This window comes from Callithrix jacchus, chromosome 5 (assembly GCF_049354715.1).
Source record: "Callithrix jacchus isolate 240 chromosome 5, calJac240_pri, whole genome shotgun sequence".
Taxonomy (NCBI): domain Eukaryota; kingdom Metazoa; phylum Chordata; class Mammalia; order Primates; family Cebidae; genus Callithrix; species Callithrix jacchus.
In genome coordinates, this window is record NC_133506.1 from 79481354 (window position 1) to 79500638 (window position 19285).

A 19285-nucleotide genomic window follows, 5' to 3' on the forward strand; every position below is an offset into this window, starting at 1 on the left:
CAGCCTCCTGAGTATCTGGGACTACAGGCACGCACAATCAGGCCCAGCTAATTTTTGTGTTTTTAGTAGAGACGAGGTTTCATCTTATTAACCAGGATGGTCTCGAACTCTTGACCTCGTGATCCACCCGCCTCAGCCTCCCAAAGTGCTGGGATTATAGGCGTGAGCCACTGCGCCTGGCAAGAAATGTTTTTTAAGTAGAAAAATAATGCAAGTATGGAATCCATTTTAATAAACAACAGAATTGACACTGCAGAAAGGTGAGCCAATGACATAGAGAAAAATTTGAGAATTTCTTCTAGAATATTAAGGTGAGAGCCAAAAAGAATGAAAGAAAAGATGGCAGATGTTGAAGATAATGGAAACGAATGTACAGATAATAGGATATCCTGAAAAACAAGCAAAACAAATCAGAAGAGCATAGAAAAATAAAATTGACCTGCATGAAAGATCTGTGTCTCAAATCTGTGATTCTGAAAATCAGAGATTATGTGCTTTTTTTACCTTTGAAATGATTTTTTTTAGGAAAAAAAAGAAAAAGGAAGAAAAAAAGAAAGAGAGAAAGAATAAAAAAAATGAAAGAGAAAAAGAGGAAGAGAAAGAGGGAGAGAGAATGGGAGTCTTGCTTTATTGTCCAGGCTAGAATGCAGTCTAAAAATGGGTATTGAAAACCTCTTTTATGCCAATAATTGTGCTTAACAATGGAGACAGGAAGGAATAAGGGAGGAAAATAACAAACAAGCAGCCAACCAATATTTCATTTAAACCTGTGAAATGCTATGCAATTACTGAGGAGTGATTTACCTCCAATTATGTAGTCACTTTTAGAGTAGGTGTGATGTGGTACTGATAAGAATGTATGTTTTCTGTATTTGGGGTGGAGAGTTCTATAAATGTTTATTAAGTTTACTTGTTCCGGGTCTGAGTTCAAGTCTGGATATCCTTGTTAATTTTCTGTCTCATTGATCTGTTTAATATTGACAATGTGGTGTTAAAGTCTCCCACTATTATTGTGTGGGAGTCTAAGTCTCTTGATAAGTCTTTAAGAACTTGTCTTATGTATCTGGGTGCTCCTATATTGGGTGCATATATATTTAGGATCGTTAGCTCTTCTTGTTAAAAAAGATGGAGTTTCACCATGTTGGTCAGGCTGGTCGTGAACTCCTGACCTCAGGTGATCCGCCTGCCTTGGCCTCCAAAGTACTTGGATTACAGGTGTGAGCCACCACACCCACCCTTGAAATGATATTCTTAAATTAGTAAACTTTGATTTTTGGGGGGGCACTTCTAATTTTGCAGCGAAATTAAGTGAAATATAAAGAGGCCTCTCATATTATCCCATCCTCCTACAAACAAACACAACCTCCCCCATTGTCAACATCACACACATAGTGGTGGAGTTGTTACAATTGATAAACCTATATTGGCACATCATTGTCTTCCATAGTTCATAGTCTACTTAGGGGTTCACTTCTAGAGTTATATATTCTAGGGCCTTTGAAAATGTATCCAAATGTATCCACCATTATAGTATCCTGGAGAATAATTTCATTGCCTGCAAGTCCTCTGCTCCTCCTATTCATTCCTCTCTGCTAACCCTTGACAACCACTGATCCTTTTATTGTTTCCATGGTTTTGCCTTTTTCCCGAAAGACTTATAGCTGGATTCCTACAGTATGTAGCCTTTGCAGACTGGCTTCTTTCATGTAGTGATACGCATTTAAGTTTCCTTCAAGTCTTTTCATGGCTTAACAGCTCATTTCTTATTAGCACTGAATAATATTTCATTGTCTGGATGTACCACAGTTTATCCATTCACCTACTGAAAGACATTTTTGTGGCTGCCAAGTTTGGGCAATTGTGAACAAAGATGCTGTAAACATCCACATGCAAGCTTTTGTGGGACAAACGTTTTCCATTCATTTGGGCAAATGGCAAAGAGCATAATTGCTGGATCATATGGTGAGAGTATGTTTAGTTTTGTAAGAAACTGTCATGCTGTCTTCCAAAGTGACTATACTATTTGCATTCCCACCAGCAATAAATGAGAGGTCCCATTGCTCCACATCTGTGCATGCATTTAGTGTTGTCAGTGTTTTGGATTTTGGGTATTTCAATTATGGTTCTGATCCTTGTTCAGTTTCTTTAATTTGTTTTTTGCCTTTTACTGTATAATTTTTTTGTTGAAAGGTGGACATGATGTATTATAAAAGAAACAATGGTAAATAGTTCTTTGGTGATGTGATAAGTTGTGGGACAAGGGGAAGCATTCATAGGGCTATGATAGGTCTTTCTTTTGATGAGCCTGTGCCTTAGAGCTATGAATTTCACCAGTGCCTCTTATTTTGTTGTTGTTATTGTTATTCCTTTCTTAGGTGGGACAGAATGACTAGAAGAAGTTGGAGTTCAGTATTTCCCTTCCTCCAGGAAGGTTAGGCAATTTCAAAAGCCCAATAGTTTAGGCTTTGTTAAAATACTTTCTCTTTAGGGCAGACCTTGTTAAGAAAAGAGTACTCCAGCAGATTTCAAAATGGCTACTTTTTCCTCCCGTAGCTGAGAAAGCAGGAAAGGATTTTTCTTTTAAATTCTCTGTGAGAACATGCTCTTAGAGATCCTGGTGGTAAAAGTGGGCCCCCTCATAACTGGGTCCCCCTGGAGGATTTAACTTTCCAGATTTGTCCACACTGGGCCTCCAGCAATTTGTCAATTACGGTACAGGATTTCCCACCCCAGTACTGATTTCCGCAGAGGTTTCCGCTGATCATTTGCTGCTTCAGTGAGTTGTGATTTCTGTGTTTGCCTGCCTGGGTCTCCAGTTTTCAGGGCAGCAGTTTGCTCTATGAACTCACTTTTCTGACAAATCTAAGAGTTGTTGAGTTTTAGTTTGTTCAGCTTTTTACCTGTTAGAACTGACTTCAGAGCCCACTACGTGCTGGACTAGAAGCTGGAACTCAACACTAAAAATCAAGGTGTGCTTTTCATCAAGAAAAATTATTTTAAAAATCAGTGTTTATAAGTATCTTAGAGGTTTTTTTAAACAACAGAATATTTAAAATACTACCATTGTTCAGGCGTGGTGGCTCACCCCTATAATCCCAGCACTTGGGGAGGCTAAGATGGGCAGATCCCTGAGGTCAGGAGTTTAAGACTAGGCCTGACCAACATGGTGAAACCCCATCTCTACTAAAAGTATAAAAATTAGCTGGGCATGGTGGCACACACTTGTGGTCCCAGCTACTCAGGAGGCTGAGGCAGGGGAATCACTCGAACCCAGGAGGTGGAGGATGCAGTGAGCAGAGATTGTACCACTGTACTCCAGCCTGGGTGATAGAAAAAAAATTCTACCATAAACTCATGAATTGTAAAATATTACTTACACAATTTGACAAGAAGACAATATTTGACAATATAATGACAAGAAGACATTATAAAATTGAGAGTTGTTTCTAAATGAGAAGAGTTACTATTATAAACATTTTGAATTTCCCAGAATTTATTTGATTAGTACTGTAGTAAATAGATATAATTGTAAGAAGTTTTTAAAAGAATGAAAAAGTATTTCAAAAGTTAATGGGGAAGAATTACCGGAGCTTTGAATTACTAGCTTTCAAAATACATTACACAGTCACATGATTAAAACTTAGGAACCGTTTCAGACATTCCAGCATGAAGAAAATCCAAATACAATGAGGTTTCATCTGATAAATATGACATTTTCATACCATAGAGACAATCTGCTCTATTAATGAATAATTCTGGGACATTTGGTTAGCTATATATGTAAAAAAATAGTTGCCTAGTGGGATTACAGGTTAATTTGGTTACTTTTTTTATTTTTATGAATGTGGATTAGTTGCAAAATCAGAAAACATGATATTTCAAAATGCATTAAACTCTGGTGATTAATGTTGAAAGGGTTTTTTACCTTTATAAAGAAAACTTGCTAATGATTTAGATAAATGAGAATTTGATTTATAGTTTCCTTCTTACTTTGAAGAGTGTGTGTGTGTGTGTGTGTGTGTGTTTTAATTGCATTTTAGGTTTTGGGGTACATATGAAGAACATGTAAGATTGTTGCATAGGTTCACACATGGTAGTGTGGTTTGCTGCCTTCCTCCCTATCTCCTATATCTGGCATTTCTCCCCATTTTATCCCTCCCCAACTCCCCGCCCCCTGCCTTCCCTCCCCTATTTCCCCACTGACAGACTCCGGTGTGTGATACTCCCCTCCCTGTGTCCATGTGTTCTCATCATTCAACACCCACCTATGAGTGAGAACATGTGGTGTTTGATTTTCTGTTCTTGTGTCAGTTTGCTGAGAATGATGGTTTCCAGGTTCATCCATGCCCTTACACCATGGGATACTATGCAGCCATAAAAAACGATGAGTTCATGTCCTTTGTGTGTGTGGTTTTTTTTTGAACCCATATTGTTAGCTTAATAGTACAGTAATCCAATCATATCTTTAAAAATCTTTTCTTCTTTCTGAGGGCACATACAGATTTTTGTAGGGTCATCTGTTAGAGAAGCACAGATGCAGAGATGTTGAAGGTGTATTTGATGCAACGTTTAGTCCTTCAGGGCCTCCCTTCCTTTCCTCTGTCTGCTGAACCATTTGTATCACTTAACTATTTCGTTTTTCTCTGACTTGCAATATCATCCTCCAGCCATCTGGCTGGTGATGGACGTCTCCTGAGCAAAGCTGCTTCAGGGAAGACAGATAAGGTTGATTCCCAACTTGGCAGCCTACAAAAGCATTCATTTAAGGGACCTCTAATGAAATGGAACCAAGGTGATCTTTGAGCCCATTTTATTATTCTTTGGGAAATTTACCATCCATTAGCCTTGATTTTTTTTTTCATCTGTTCATTCAGCAAATAGTCGTGGAGTCCCTACTATGCTAAGCATTTTGAGACAGCGGGTGATTGACAGAGAAGATCCTTGATCTCTTGCTATCTGTGGCTTTGAAATTGAAAATTCAATACTTAACCTAAGAGAGTTAGAGGAGAATTTTTTATAACATTGTGCCTGGCATCTAGACCCAATGAATGTTAATTTCTTTTACTCTTTCTTTCTTCTGTGAAACTGGACCAAGCATAGCATTGTCTAACTTGTACTTCAAGCTCTCTAGAGAACACATTTCTTCTTTTAACTCTGTGACTCGGTTCTGTTACCTTGTGTACAAGAACTCTTAAATGATGTTCTCAGTAATTGCTTCTCTGTCACAGATACTGAAAAGGAAACAGATTGCTCCTGTACATCCCAGTGTTCTTACTGAGAATAGCTTAATTAGCAGCTAGAGAGACTGAGGGTTATGGGGTTGGTGCAGATTGCTTGAGGTTTTATGAAACAGGCTCTTCCTGAAGCGTATAGTTATCTGCTTTCATTAATTCAGCATCTAGGTCAGCTTTCTTGTGCTGTTGCCATGTTTGCCCCTACCTGAACATGTAGGCTCTTCTCTCCTCAACTATGTGCCTCTTCTAAGGATTTCCAGCCTAGAGCAACTGCACAGGGAGGAATCTTAGAGATCACATGACTTGAGCAAGCAAGTTCAGACAAGTGACATGCTCAAAAATACGGTTAATGACAGAGTCAACATTCTGCTCAAAATGTACTTCTATTATGCCATACTACGGGTGATTCCATAGAACTGAAAACCTTGGAGGACTGAGCATTCCAGATTTCAATGCAGCATTGGGTCATCCAATCTCGTGGCCAACTGAATAGTGAAGGATTGATAACACCATTAGATTTGTGTGCAATACTGCATGAGTCCAGATTTTGCCAAGTTTTGAGTCACCAGTCCTTTCCCTGTGCACCTCTTATCCAAGTTTCGTCCAAACTGGTGTATTTCCATCTCTTTCCCATATGCTTGTGATTAACCAATGAGTATTGAGTCAGTATTGAGAATGAGGGGAAGCAGAGCAGTGGAATGATCAGAGGGAAGAAATGGCAGCATCAAAAGAACAGGAGCACAATGTGTACTTGGAGCTTGCTTCAGAAAGGGGGCACAAGTTGTAGTGATGGATGGAACTAATTTGCACATCACTCCTCTACACTAGCTTTGACTTTAACTCTAGCTGTGGCCCAGATGTCAAAATCTCTGGGGAAATGGCTGACATAGGTGTTCTTTTCAAACTTACAACTTCTTCAGAGCTGTGGATGACAAATATGCAAATGCTTATGGGAAGTTTGCAACATATCAAGTATTATTAAAAATGAGATTAAGCAGTGTTTAAGGCCCTTTCTCCTATGATATGTTGACTTTTGCACTAGCCACTTGCCATTGGTCTATGTTTTACCTCGCTTATGTATTTTACCTTGCACAGGACCAGCTCTCAGCTGACATGTACAGTTTTGTGGCCAAAGAAATTGACTATGCAAACTACTTTCAAACGGTAAGTGCCCAGAAAGGTGAGATTGCTTTAAAGGCTGTTCACAGGAGAAGGGAATGTGGGCATGGAACTAAGGAGTCCCTTGGTTGAAGGGTGGGAAAAAGGTGGGAGCTTTGAACATTTTACTAGTGAATGAATCCTGCCATTGCTCCTGATATGGATTTCTTCAAAAACATTAGGATAAAACTCATTCCCATCCCTCGGGATTGTTGCAACTCAGTCCAGTAGTTCTCAGCCAGGAGTAATTTTGCTCCCTCCCCTGGTGGGTAGTTGGCAATATCTGGAGACATTTTTGATTGTCACAGTTGTGGAAAGAGGTGCTACTGGCATTTAGAGGGTAGAGGTCACAGATGCTTCTAAATATCCTACAGTGCACAAGACAGCTCCCACACCAATGAATTATCCAGTCCAAAATGTCAGTAGGGCTGACATTAAGAAACTGTGGTCTCTGCTAACAAGGGGCTTGAGAAAAACAGGAAGGCAATTCCTTCCCCCAAGCACATATGCTTTTTTAATGTAGATTTTTATGAAAGACAGTGACTGGTAGATAAATGATGATCGATGTGGCCTGTTGGCCTGACTCTCATCAATCAAAGTGATTTAGACAGTAAGAAACAGGATCTGAGTCATCTAAACTTGGATAAAGTGATGCAGATAATTAAGACGCAGGCTGTTTACCAGGGTAAATGCAAAGCCAGTCAAAAAACTGCAAGAGGCAAAAAAAAGTTCAAATAAAAAATATTAGTTATGCTTACCTGCCTTTAAAGGAATAAAATGCTAAGACCTAAAAACTCTTGATTTATAATCAGGGATGGAAAGGAATGATAAGGAGGGAGGGTAAAGAGAAGAAAAGCAAGGAGGAAAGTCTGAAAAGTTTAAAATGCTTTGATAAGTATGGTGGAACACCTGTGGGCTGTGAGCAATTTTCCAACATTTTGTTAGTGGTTCATGGTGCAGAGAAGCCCCTCCTACTGGAAAAGGAGTTGATATGCATTACTTCCAACTTGGAAAGTTTATTTTAAAGTAGTAGAATCTTTTCAAGTGTATTCTGTTGGTTGTATTTGTGAAGGTAATAGTTAATTTTAGAAACTCTAAGACATTAGAGTTTTACTAATGACCTTGTTGACATTCCAAGTTTTACTAGAGAACCTAATTGTCATTTGAGTACCATTTATTTCAATATTCTGATTTTTTTAAAAAGTCATATTAGATTTACTTTAATTTTACTTAGGGATATTAGTATCCAAACTCCACAATAGGCCTTCAAACAGATTAATTTCCTCTCTTCCCCTTATACATGCCCAGTTTTGGGGAAGGGAGAGGAGGACTCAGTAAACCAATGAAGTAACTATCATTCATGACTTCCATCTGCTCTTATCATCATTTTGGCCACGTTTAATTAATGGGATGATCAAAATAGAATACTTGGAAGGAATTTATTCCTTGGACTGCATTACTCTCACCAAAGCAATCTCACTTCCAGGGTGTTTGAAAAGGATTGCAGATCAAGCCACAAGTTTTCTGATCAGTTATATGTTAAACTAACTTTGCAGAAACAAAAGATGTATACAAGATAATGACATTTAACCTGTATATATCTCATAAGCAAATTATTTTTATACTTATTTAAACAATTTTTTTTCTTATTTTAAAAGATGGGGTCTTGCTATGTTGCCCAAGCTGGTCTTGAACTCCTGGGCTCAAGTGATCCTCCAGCCTCAGCTTCCTGAGTGGCTGGGATTAGAGGCATGAGCCATCACACCTGGCTCAGCAAATGAATTTCTAAATGTGTTTTCCATTTATATTAGCTACGGTTGCCCCTTTCTTTTTTGCCTTTGCATCGAGGATGAGGTGCCAAAGGAGGCAGGGTGGTGATGAAGTCAAACTCTCTAAGCCAGGTTCCAGCTCTGGGCAGCTCTCGCTGTTACTTTATGGTGCTCCTGCTTCCCAAATCTCCACTTGTAGTGACGTTCTTGTAATGGAGGCTAAAGAGGAAGCATGCTCATTATTTTAGGTAGATTGGAGGATGGAACAGGTGACTACTTCCTTCCCCATGTGGAATCGCCTTCCTGCAAAGTACTTTGCATGCCATGGCAGCCTGTGTCCTGGCCCTTCGCTAAGGGCAATGCTTGCCTTGTGTCTTCTCAGCTAATAGAAGTGCAAGCTGAATACCACAGGAAGTCCCTGACACTATTGCAGGCTGTGTTGCCTCAGATCAAAGCACAACAGGGTAAGTGCAGGCCTTCCCTGGAGAAGGGAGAGCTGGGGAGCCTGCTTGCCTTTCCGGATGAGATGAATTCCTTGTATGGCATTTGCCCTTCCACCCTGTCCAACAGGATCACCTGTAGACGAGCCTCTAGGACTTACTTCCAAGCTGGTGCCTTGAGTTGGGGGTGTGTAGGGGTGCCCGTTTAACATTAACCCTGGATGGAGTTGGCTGGCCATCTCCCCCTCTCCAGTTCTGTCATCCCTAAAACCACAGAGTGGAGGCTCAATTGGGCCTCCCTCTCTTTGGTAATCTTAGGAGAATCTGGATGACAAAGAAAAGCGAGATTCCAGCATGAGTGCCCCTGACAAATAACTAACTGACTTTCTCACTCCTCCCCTCAGAGGCCTGGGTGGAGAAACCTTCCTTTGGGAAGGCCCTGGAGGAGCACCTCACCATCAGCGGCCGGGAGATCGCCTTCCCCATTGAGGCGTGTGTGACCATGCTGCTTGAGTGTGGGATGCAGGAGGAGGTAGGGCTGAGCACAGTCACACAGAGCCCTGGGCAGATCTCTCCTTCAACGAGACAGAGCCGACAGGATCCTTCCTCCCATACCAACTCCACCCCAGCCCCCACGCATCCAAACAGGATGAGACAGTGGCGCAGCCCCATTTTCTGCAGAACACCAATCAATCCTGCCTTTTACCATGAGCCTTCATTTGGCAAGAAGAAAGGAGGATTGTGAGAGACTGAACTGGCCACTGAGGAACGGATGGCCATATTCTAGCCATTCTTTCTTCAGGTTGGATGTGTTTGGATGATTTGGGCATTCTGCTGCTATTACTATTGCTGCTTTTTTCCCCTCCTTCTCTTCATCTTCCTTCTCCTCCTGTTCTCCCTCTTCCTCTTGCTTAATAAGTTACCTAATTTTAGGTAATTTTAAAAGTTAAGGGTCTTCACCCTTTCTATCACAGCTCTTTTATAGAGATCCTGAAAACATGATTGATAGATTTATTAGAAAGTACTTTTTAAGATGCACATGTAAAAAACGTCTATGAGAAATATTTTTCTTCTTGAGACAGTCTCACTCACTTACCCAGGCTGGAGTGCAGTGGCCCGATCTCGGCTCACTGCAGCCTCCACCTCCCAGGTTCAAGTGATTATCCAGCCTCAGCCTCATAGTAGCTGGGATTACAGGTGTCTGCCACCATGCCTGGCTAATTTTTGTGTTTTTAATAGAGATGAGATTTCACCATGTTGGCCAGACTGGTCTTGAACTCTGGACCTCAAGTGATCTGCCCACCTCAGCCTCCCAAAGGGCTGAGAGTACAGGTGTGAGCCACCGCACCTGGCCTGAGAAGTTCTTGAAAAGTGTTGTCTTATTGCTGTGAAAATCATTTCCTGGGAGATAGAGCTCATCTTTGGTTTCTTCTGTTTTAACATCTGTATTTCATCTTCCTTTGATCTGATTAGCCAATCAGTATTTATTTAGGGCATGCAGTGCATGTTTTATGAGCAAAACATGAAATAGTGAGATGGGGGACTTACAAACTTAGTGTAGGAGATGAGTCTAGCATTTCAGTTAAGCCTCATTCATCCAAAACAGTGTATCAGTCTCTAAGGCAGCACTAAGTTTTATGGGACAAAGTAAGGGCCATGGAAGAGAAGGAAGCCAGTGAACATGCAGCTGTATGTGGCATGCTTCCTGTGTGCCAGTCTGTTCTAAATGCTGGATATTCCAAAAGGAATGGGAAGAAATGTGTCTTTTTAATATATTTTATGTGCCAGGCATTTGCATGTTTATCAAATTGTTTTATTTTATTATTTTAGTTTTGGAGACAGGGTCTTGCTCTGTCCCCCAGACTGGAGTACAGTGACATGATCTGGGCTCACTGCAACCTCTGCCTTCTGGGTTCAAGTGATTCTCCTGCCTCAGCTTCCCGAGTAGCTGGGATTATGGGCGCCTGCCACCACCCCTGGCTAATTTTTGTATTTTTAGTAGATATGGGGTTTCAGCATGTTGGCCAGGTTGATCTTGAGCTCCTGACCTCAGGTAATCCACCCGCCTCGGCCTCCCAAAGTGCTGGGATTAGAGGCGTGAGCTGCTGCACCCAGCCTCAATTTAAAACTGAGAAGGTCTCCACCATCCCTGAGAGATAGTTTCATGGAGGAAGATGAACTGGACCTTTTCTTTCTCTATCATTTTTTAAAAAACTATGGAAAATCATAAACACATAAAGATAAAACAATAAGCCTTACCACTGAGTTTATGATCCATCTTGTTTAATTTCTACCTCCATTTCCTGCCCCCTAGCCCCTGCCTTGGATATTCTGAAGTACATTCGAGACATTATACCATTTCATTTGTAATACTTCAGTATCTACCTCTATAAGATAGGGGATGTTTTAAAATGTAATTATTGGCTAGCATAGTGGCTCACACTCTGTAATTCCAGCAGTTTGGGAGGCTGAGGCAGGAGGATCACTTGAGCTCAGGAGTTCAAGACCAGCCTGGGCAACATAGTGAGACCCTCTCAAAAAAAAAAAGTTAAAATCTATAATAGGCTGGGCTTGGTGGCTCACACCCATAATCCCAGCAAGTTGGAAAGCCGAAGAGTGCAGATCACCTGAGGTCAGGAATTTGAGACCAGCCAGGCCAACATAGTGAAATTCTATCTCTACTAAAAATACAAAAATTAGCCGGGCGTGGTGGTGCATGCCTGTAATCTCAGCTACTTGGGAGGCTGAGGCAGGAGAATGGCTTGAACCCTGGAAGCAGAGGCTGCAGTGAGCTGAGATCACACCACTGCACTCCAGCCTGGGTAATAGAGCAAGACTCCGTCTCAAAAAAAAAAAAAAAAAAGTATTATTATACCCAAAAAGTAACAGTAACTTATTAGCACCATCAAATATCTAATCAACATAAACTGGTTCTTGAAGAGCAGCCCCTTAGACATCTCCCAGCTTCCAGCTCTGTTTTTTCTGGGCTATTCTATCTCTCACCAGACCTCACTCTCTCACTTGCATTTTTCCCTGTTTTGTGTCAGTTCTTTACCTTTAATAACAAATAGGCTCAAATTTCCCCTAGCCTAAAAAAAAAAAAAAATCTGTCTTTTCAACCCAGCCACAGCCTCATATTTCTTCCTAGTCTCTGGTTTTGTTTTTTAAGCTACCCAATTTCCTAAAATAGCTCTCAACATTTGCAGCTCCTGCATCTTTTTCACCACCTACAGATCTGCCTGTGGTGTTGCTTCACCCCTGCCACTCAGCTAAAACTGCCCTCCGTGGTCCCCAGGAACCCCCAGATTGCCAAATCTGATGACTTACTGCCAGCCTCCTTGGCCACAGCACTGCCTGGTGTTACTCATGTAACCATCCTCAACACTTCTAGCTCCCTTGAACCCCTGGTCCCTTCTGGCCTCTGACCACAGGGCCATCAGCATTCTCTGTTCATCACCATGGTCCCCTCTGACTTCTGAGGGTTCTCTGTTCAGCACCACCTCCAGGGGTCTCTGTTCAGGATTCCTTCAGTGGAAGGGCTTCATTTGTGCTCACTGCCGTCCTTCAACATTTCCATGAAGACTTACCTCATAACACCCCTAAAACTGGACTCCTTAGCTAATATAACAATCCCCTCCTCCTCCTCGTTTTTATGCATCTCTCATTTACGCAGTCAAACATCTAAAGGCTTATCTTTGACAACTCTTATTCCTTCTCTTTGGCCTTGTCTGTCACCAAATCCTATTGGCTCTTCTTGCCTGGCAAGGGCATGGTTTTATGAAGACCTGGGCGACTCCTTCCTTGTATTCTGCTGCTTGCTGTCTTTGTCATGGCAGCCTTACTGATACACTCGTCCAAACTCATTCATGTAGCTTCCTCACAAATATGCCTAAAGAGCTTTGCACATCTGTTTATCTGCTGTATCCTATATTGAGAAGGGAGTTAGTGATCCTCGCAAGGCAGAAGCTCAATATTCCAATGTAGGAACACTTTTTCTAAAGGAAACTGGAAGTCTATATGGCCATGAAAGATTAAAGAAGCAAGGGCTATTCTGTCTGCTTGTTTATCAGCCTGTGGGTTGCATCACAGAATGCAGGGCACTCAGGTGAAACGGAAACCGATAGGTCTTTAACCCAGGTGTAACTTACCTGTGACGTGGAGGTTTCTTTCCAACCCTGACCTGCATTCATCTTCTCCTCCACACAGCCCTCTCCTCCTCTTCTCTTTCTTTTCATAGCTCTCTTTCACTCTCTGAGGTGCAGTGGTTCACTTGGAAGAAGTGGCAGTGATTTGAAAATAACTCTTGAGAGTGGAATGCAGAAGAATGGAAGGAGGCTATCTCAAAAACCACCCCACCCAGACTGCCCTTTCCCTGAAGGCATAAACTATTTGATTCTAAAATTACAGGCTGGGCACTGTGGCTCATGCCTGTAATCCCAGCACTTCAGGAGGCTGAGGGGTCAGGAGTTCAAGACTAGCCTGGCCAACCTGGTGAAACCTCACGTCTACTAAAAATACAAAAAATGAGCTGGGTGTGGTGGCAGGCGCCTCCACAGCTACTTGGGAGGCTAAGGCAAACAAGAATCACTTGAACCCAGGAGGTGGAGGCTGCAGTGAGCCAAGATCATGCCACTAAACAAAAACAAAAAGTATAGCCCTGGTGCCTCCCAACACATACACACACACACACACACACACACACACACACACACACACACCTATAGATCTTCTCACATTCAACTTACCAGACTGACCAGGTCTTAGCCAAATTCTGCTTCAAGATGTGTCTATATGACATATACAAGAATAAGATGTCTAAGTACCCAAGCTTCATTTACCCAGTAAATAGTTACCAAGCCAGTGTGACGAGCTATCCCTGAACGAGGCTGTAGAGACACAGCAGTGGGTAAAGCTAGTTCCTGCTCTGAAGTTGCTTATGTGCAAAGAGGGAGACACTGAGAAAGCATCAGCATGTTTGACGAGGGTATCAGTAAGGCTGCTATAACAGAGACAGCAAGCTGCAGAATGCATGAGAGATTTGGAAATGGTGTTGGGAAGGTACATTTAAGAGGTTTTGGAGAGAGAAGTGGGCAGATGTGGGGTCTGCGTGCTTTGCTGTTGCGCCTTGGAGTTGCTGTGCGCTGACCGTCTGTCCTGTTGGTAGGGACTCTTCCGCGTAGCCCCCTCTGCCTCCAAGCTGAAGAAGCTGAAAGCTGCCCTGGACTGCTGCGTGGTGGATGTGCAGGAGTACTCGGCAGACCCCCATGCGATTGCAGGTGGGGACCCACAGCCTCTCGGCGCTCCTGTGTGCCATGGAGGCTCACGGGGAAGGGGTGGGTGGGAGGCTGTGTGGCTACAAGTCCAGGACACTCCAGCCAGTGGCTGTCTGATGCACTTCAGATGTGTCCAGTCAGCGCCCAGTTTCAGGGCTGGTTGCTCTGGCCCCTTGAAGGAATGCCTCCCAGTATGCCAAGGGAAGATGAGGTAATGGTGGGAAGTAAGAGGGGCCAGGTCTCCTGTCAGAGCCTCACACCCATTTCCATAGGAAGCCACCATTTGCTGTTGACATGGTGGTCAGTAGGCCCATCCCCAGTGGAACCCACATGGGCAGTGCTGGCTGGTGGGTCCTGTCTCTGCCACGTCATAACGGCTCATGACTAATATTTTATTCACACCTAGGAGCTTTGAAATCTTACCTCCGAGAGTTGCCAGAACCTCTTATGACCTTTGAACTCTATGACGAGTGGATCCAGGCTTCCAAGTGAGTACCCCTTGTTCTGGAATATCCTGTGAGTTACAATATATTTGGAATTATGTGCTAACATTATAGAAGCATGTGACCTGTGATCTTGCAACCGCGTTTCTTGATCTCTGTCGTGAAGGAGTGCTTGTATGTTTGCCCAAGGAGGCAGGTCCCGGGATATTGATGGTGGTGTTACCTGAGATAGCAGAAGCCTAGAAGTTTCTAAAGGTTCATTGGAGAAGGGGGTTGGGAGGTGCCTAAATAAACTGTGGATGTCTGTACCATGGCACACTCTGGAGCAACTAAAAAATAGGTAGAGCCTGGCAAGGTGGCTCACGCCTGTAATCCCAGCACTTTGGGAGGCTGAGGTGGGTGGATCACCTGAGGTCCAGAGTTTGAGACCAACCCGGCCAACGTGCTGAAACCCCATCTCTACTAAACATACAAAAATTGGTTGGGCATGGTGGTGCATGCCAGTAATCCCAGCTACTCCGGAGACTGAGGCAGGCAAGTCGCTTGAACTTGTGAGGCGGAGGTCGCGGTGAGCTGAGATCATGCCGTTGGCACTCCAGCCTGAGCAACAAGAGTGAAACTGTGTCAAAAAAAAAAAAATAGGTAGTATTATTCACACTAGCATGAGCAGATACGAAAGCAAGTTAATAAGGACTCCTGTAACATTTTATTATAAAAAGGAAAATAATCACTCAGCACACTTAATAGAATGTTAAGAGGATCTGTGTTTGTATGTAAGTGCATAAAAGAAAGTTCTGTTTGGGAGGCCGAGGTGGGTGGATCACGAGGTCAAGAGATCGAGACCATCCTGGTCAACATGGTGAAATCCCGTCTCTACTAAAAATATAAAAAATTAGCTGGGCATGGTGGCGCATGCCTGTAATCCTAGATACTCAGGAGGCTGAGGCAGGAGAATTGCCTGAACCCAGGAGGCAGAGGTTGCGGTGAGCCGAGATCACACCATTGCACTCCGGCCTGGGTAACAAGAGCAAAACTCCGTCTCAAAAAAAAAAAAGAAAGTTCTGGAAGGGCTCACATAGGCTAATAGCAGTGATTCCTTCTGTAGGACAAGGGCATGGGCACAGGGTCTTTACCCTCATCTATAATAGCTGAATATATTTTAACAATAAGTAATGACCAACTTAAAGGGAGGTCACATGTTATGATGTGGGCAGTGGCCTCTGTCTTCCCTCCTGAAGGTGCACCCAAGGGAGAGGCCACAGCCCAAAGCCAGGCCTAGGGCTGTAGCAGTGGGTTGTGAAGAATATGGCTGCACACAGCAGGCAAAGCCAGTAGCCCTAACATGTGCTCTGGGTCCTACTTGTGGTTTTTATTTATTTATTTTGAGTCCTGGCTTATTTCCTCAGTGATGCATGCATTAGGATGGCATTGTGTGTTCTTTTGAGACTTGGTAAGAGCTATCTTAAGTAAATAGTATTGTTTGGAGGAATGTACTTTTACTGAGCTAATGGACCTGTGTAATGAGGAACCAGACAACACCAGTGTGGGAGAATTGGTACCAGCACAAGGATGGTAGAGATGAGGGTAGAGATAGTCCAGGAAGGAGATGAAGGAGGGAGAAGAATGTTTTCTGAGAGCAGGACTAGAGCAAATAGCCACCTTAGCTAGGGGCCTGTGAAAGGAGATGGTTTCTAGAGATTTCTAGTCATGGGATTTTGTTGTAATGAGCAACATCACCTGTTGGAAATGACAGTGATTCCATTGCGTCTGATGCTGCACCTTCTACTTTTGGAAGAACTGGGCCTGGAAGAGACCCACCTGACCTGGAAAGGATACCAGGCTTAAATGTGTAGAGTCAGAAAAAGCCAAAATCCAAGTTGCGTGATGCTATTTTGATTCCAAAGTAGAATGGAGATTATGCATTGTAAAAGGCTGGCTGAATACAGGGTCCTCTTTTATCTCATTGTGAAAAGGGGGTGCTGGGTTTCATGATATTAATAATCGCAAGTGTTGCCACTCATTGAGTACTTATTCGAGACTTGACATCATTTTAAGCTCATTATATGTTTTTAACTCATGTAATTTTGACAAGAACCTTAGGAAGTGGGGTGTGCTGTTTCTCCCATTTTACATTAGAGGAATTTGAGGTGTTGAACAGGTATGTAACTACAGGTTACCTGCTGGCTAGTAAATGGTGGAATGGGAATGTGAATCCAAGGAGTACAGTTTCAGGGCCTTTACACTTAACCATAGCACTTTTTGCCTCTCTAGGACAAGAATGTGGTCCTAGGGATGAAGCCAAGTGAGAACATATCCTTTGATGGAAACTGTCACTCTTATTCATTGGATATATAAGTGATCTTGGTGATACGAAGTTAGATAAAGGCAGGATAGCCCAGTGCTTCAGGACCTATCCAGAGATACTCTGGCTCCCACTTTATTTGCAAATGCGGGTCTCCATTAAGAAATAGGAATGATCCAGATGACTCAAAGAGGTCAGTGTCTTTGAACCAGGGAAAAACAAGAGCCTATTTCTGTCACTGGATAACATGTTTGTAGGACTTATAGTCACCTCATCTAAACCAAGTAATTCTTCCTAGAACAGTGGTTTCCAACCCTCTGCATGCATCAGCATGGCCTGGGAACCTTTTTAAAGATACTAATGCCTGAATCTTTTTTTTTCAGAGATTTTGATCGAATTGGTCTGGGTTCTGTGATTGAAAGCTCCCAAGGCTATCGGGTTGATAACCTGTGAACCTCTGATGAAGCTGAGTTTCACCAGAGGTTGACACTAACCTTAACACGGCATTGCACTTCAGGCCAACTCAGCAGGACACAGACAGATCTGCCATAGGATGGTATATCCGGGAGTCACAGAAGGAGGCAGGAAAGCAAGGGCTGAAGTTAGGGATTACCAGGACAGTGCAGGATAGCCTGAAACTCAAAAAGGACTCATCATTGCAAGCTGCTTACATAATCTGTTTCCATGCTGGAGTCCTGCAGAATACAGGCTCAGAATAGCCCAGAGGCCAAGCTCCCTAACTGGTATCCTGGGTCCTCCTTTAGCCCCATAACCCTGCCACACCAGAGCAGGTCTCTGGTCTCTGGCGCATATTCACCTGGGGCCTCTGATGTGTGCAGAGGAAGCATTCTTATATAGCATAGGACAAGACAGAAGGAGCACACAGAGGGGGTAAATAATAATAACCAAATTGTTTAATACTAGCTTGCTGATATGGTCAGTTACAATGGTTGGTTCTTTGGTATCAAATATTATAGTCATTGGTTAATATGATTTCCAATGAGACTTTATTGATTCGTGCTCAACCAATGCCTTTTCCTATCAATTTCCCAGTATCCAGGAGCAAGACAAGAAGCTTCAGGCTCTATGGAATGCTTGTGAAAAGTTGCCCAAGGCCAATCACAACAACATCCGGTAAGTGGATACTGTAGACGTATGGCTTGGGCTTACAGCTCCCCAACTAAAAGTCATGCTGCTCACCATGCACAGCATCTTATGAGGTCCAAGGTATTATTAACACACATGGTCTCTTTTAAACCCCAAACCACCCTGTGAGATAAGGCAGGGATAATTATTGACATTTTGCAGATAAGGAAATGGACTCAAAGAAGTGAACCGTTGGCTAATTCCATTAAAGGAGCGAAGATTAATGCAAGTGATCTTAAGATAGTGGGGATTTATGGTAAAGACAGGTGTTTGTGGACACCCGGGAGAAGCTGACCTATGTGGGAGGTGGGGAAAGCAGAAGTGTTCTTGAGCAAGTCCACAGGAAGGAGAGGCGAGGGAGAGTATTTCCAGCGTGCCACCATGCCCGTGTTCCACGTCTGCCTCTCGCTTTTCTTGCTACTGTCTGCGCTTCTGTTTCCTGCGTGCAGATCCTTCTCTGCACCCAGCTCCCACTGCTTCACACTCTGCTTCTTTACTGCATTGTCTGGCCAGCGCCTGTCCCGGCCCTACCACCTTTCCTCCCAGCTTCTTAGGATGCAGATTTTCAGCATCAACACCTCCTGTCATCTGCCTGATTATTTCTGTGTTTGTGCTAAAAATCCCCAGAATGATGGGAGGGCAGTTCCTCAAACAGTTAAACACAGAATTACTGTAGGATCTAACAGTTCCACTTCTGGGCATGTACCCACAAGAATCAAAAGCAGGGACTCACTCTCTGCACACTTGTATTCATAGCAGCAGTATTCACAGTAGGTAAAAGATGGAAAATCAGTTGTCTGTCTACAGATAAATGGATAAACGAAATGTGGTATGTTCATTTAATGGATGCCATTCTCATTCTTGTCATCCCATGGATGAACCTTGAGGACACTATGCTACGTGAAAGAAGCAAAACACAAAGGACAAATGCAATATATGATTCTACTTATATGACATACTGGGAGTGGTCAAACTCATAGAAAAACAAAATGGGGTGGTGGTTGCCAGGGGCTAGGAATGGTTGCCAGGGGTTTAGGGGTGGGAGATTATTGTTTTCGTTTTGTTTTTCTTGAGACAGTCTCACTCTGTCTCCCAGGCTGGAGTCCAGTGGTGTGATCTTAGCTTACTGCAACCTCCACCTCCTGGGTTTGAGTGATTCTCCTGCCTCAGCCTCCTGAGTAGCTGGGACTACTATTTTTTTTTTTTTTTTTTAGCAGAGACCGGATTTCACCATGTTGGCCAGGCTGGTCTCAAATTCCTGGCCTCAGGTGATCCACCTGCCTTGGCCTCCCAAAGTGCTGGGTGAGCCACCACACCTGGCCAAGACTATTGTTTAATGTGGACAAAGTTTAGCTAGGGAAGATGAAAACATTCTGGAAACTGATGGTGGTGATAGTTTCCTAACACTGTGAATGTACTTAATGCGACCGAATTATATACCTAAAAATAGTTAAACTAGTAAATTGTATGTAGATTACAAATAAAATCCCAGGAGTGGGACTCAGATGGGTTCAACTCAT

The 19285-nt window shown here is 43.0% G+C and overlaps 1 protein-coding gene across 17 annotated transcripts in view; it reads left to right on the plus strand.

Moving 5' to 3' along the window:
• Positions 1 to 19285, plus strand: part of ARHGAP44 (Rho GTPase activating protein 44) — a 203310-nt gene that overhangs the window by 146126 nt on the left and 37899 nt on the right. For all 17 annotated transcript variants that reach the window (XM_078373068.1, XM_002747896.6, XM_078373069.1 and 14 more), the window contains 6 exons: positions 6330 to 6398; positions 8544 to 8625; positions 9006 to 9133; positions 13766 to 13877; positions 14281 to 14362; positions 17673 to 17753. In XM_078373068.1, the coding sequence (XP_078229194.1) occupies positions 6330 to 6398; positions 8544 to 8625; positions 9006 to 9133; positions 13766 to 13877; positions 14281 to 14362; positions 17673 to 17753 (554 nt within the window). The remainder of the gene's footprint in view (positions 1 to 6329; positions 6399 to 8543; positions 8626 to 9005; positions 9134 to 13765; positions 13878 to 14280; positions 14363 to 17672; positions 17754 to 19285) is intronic.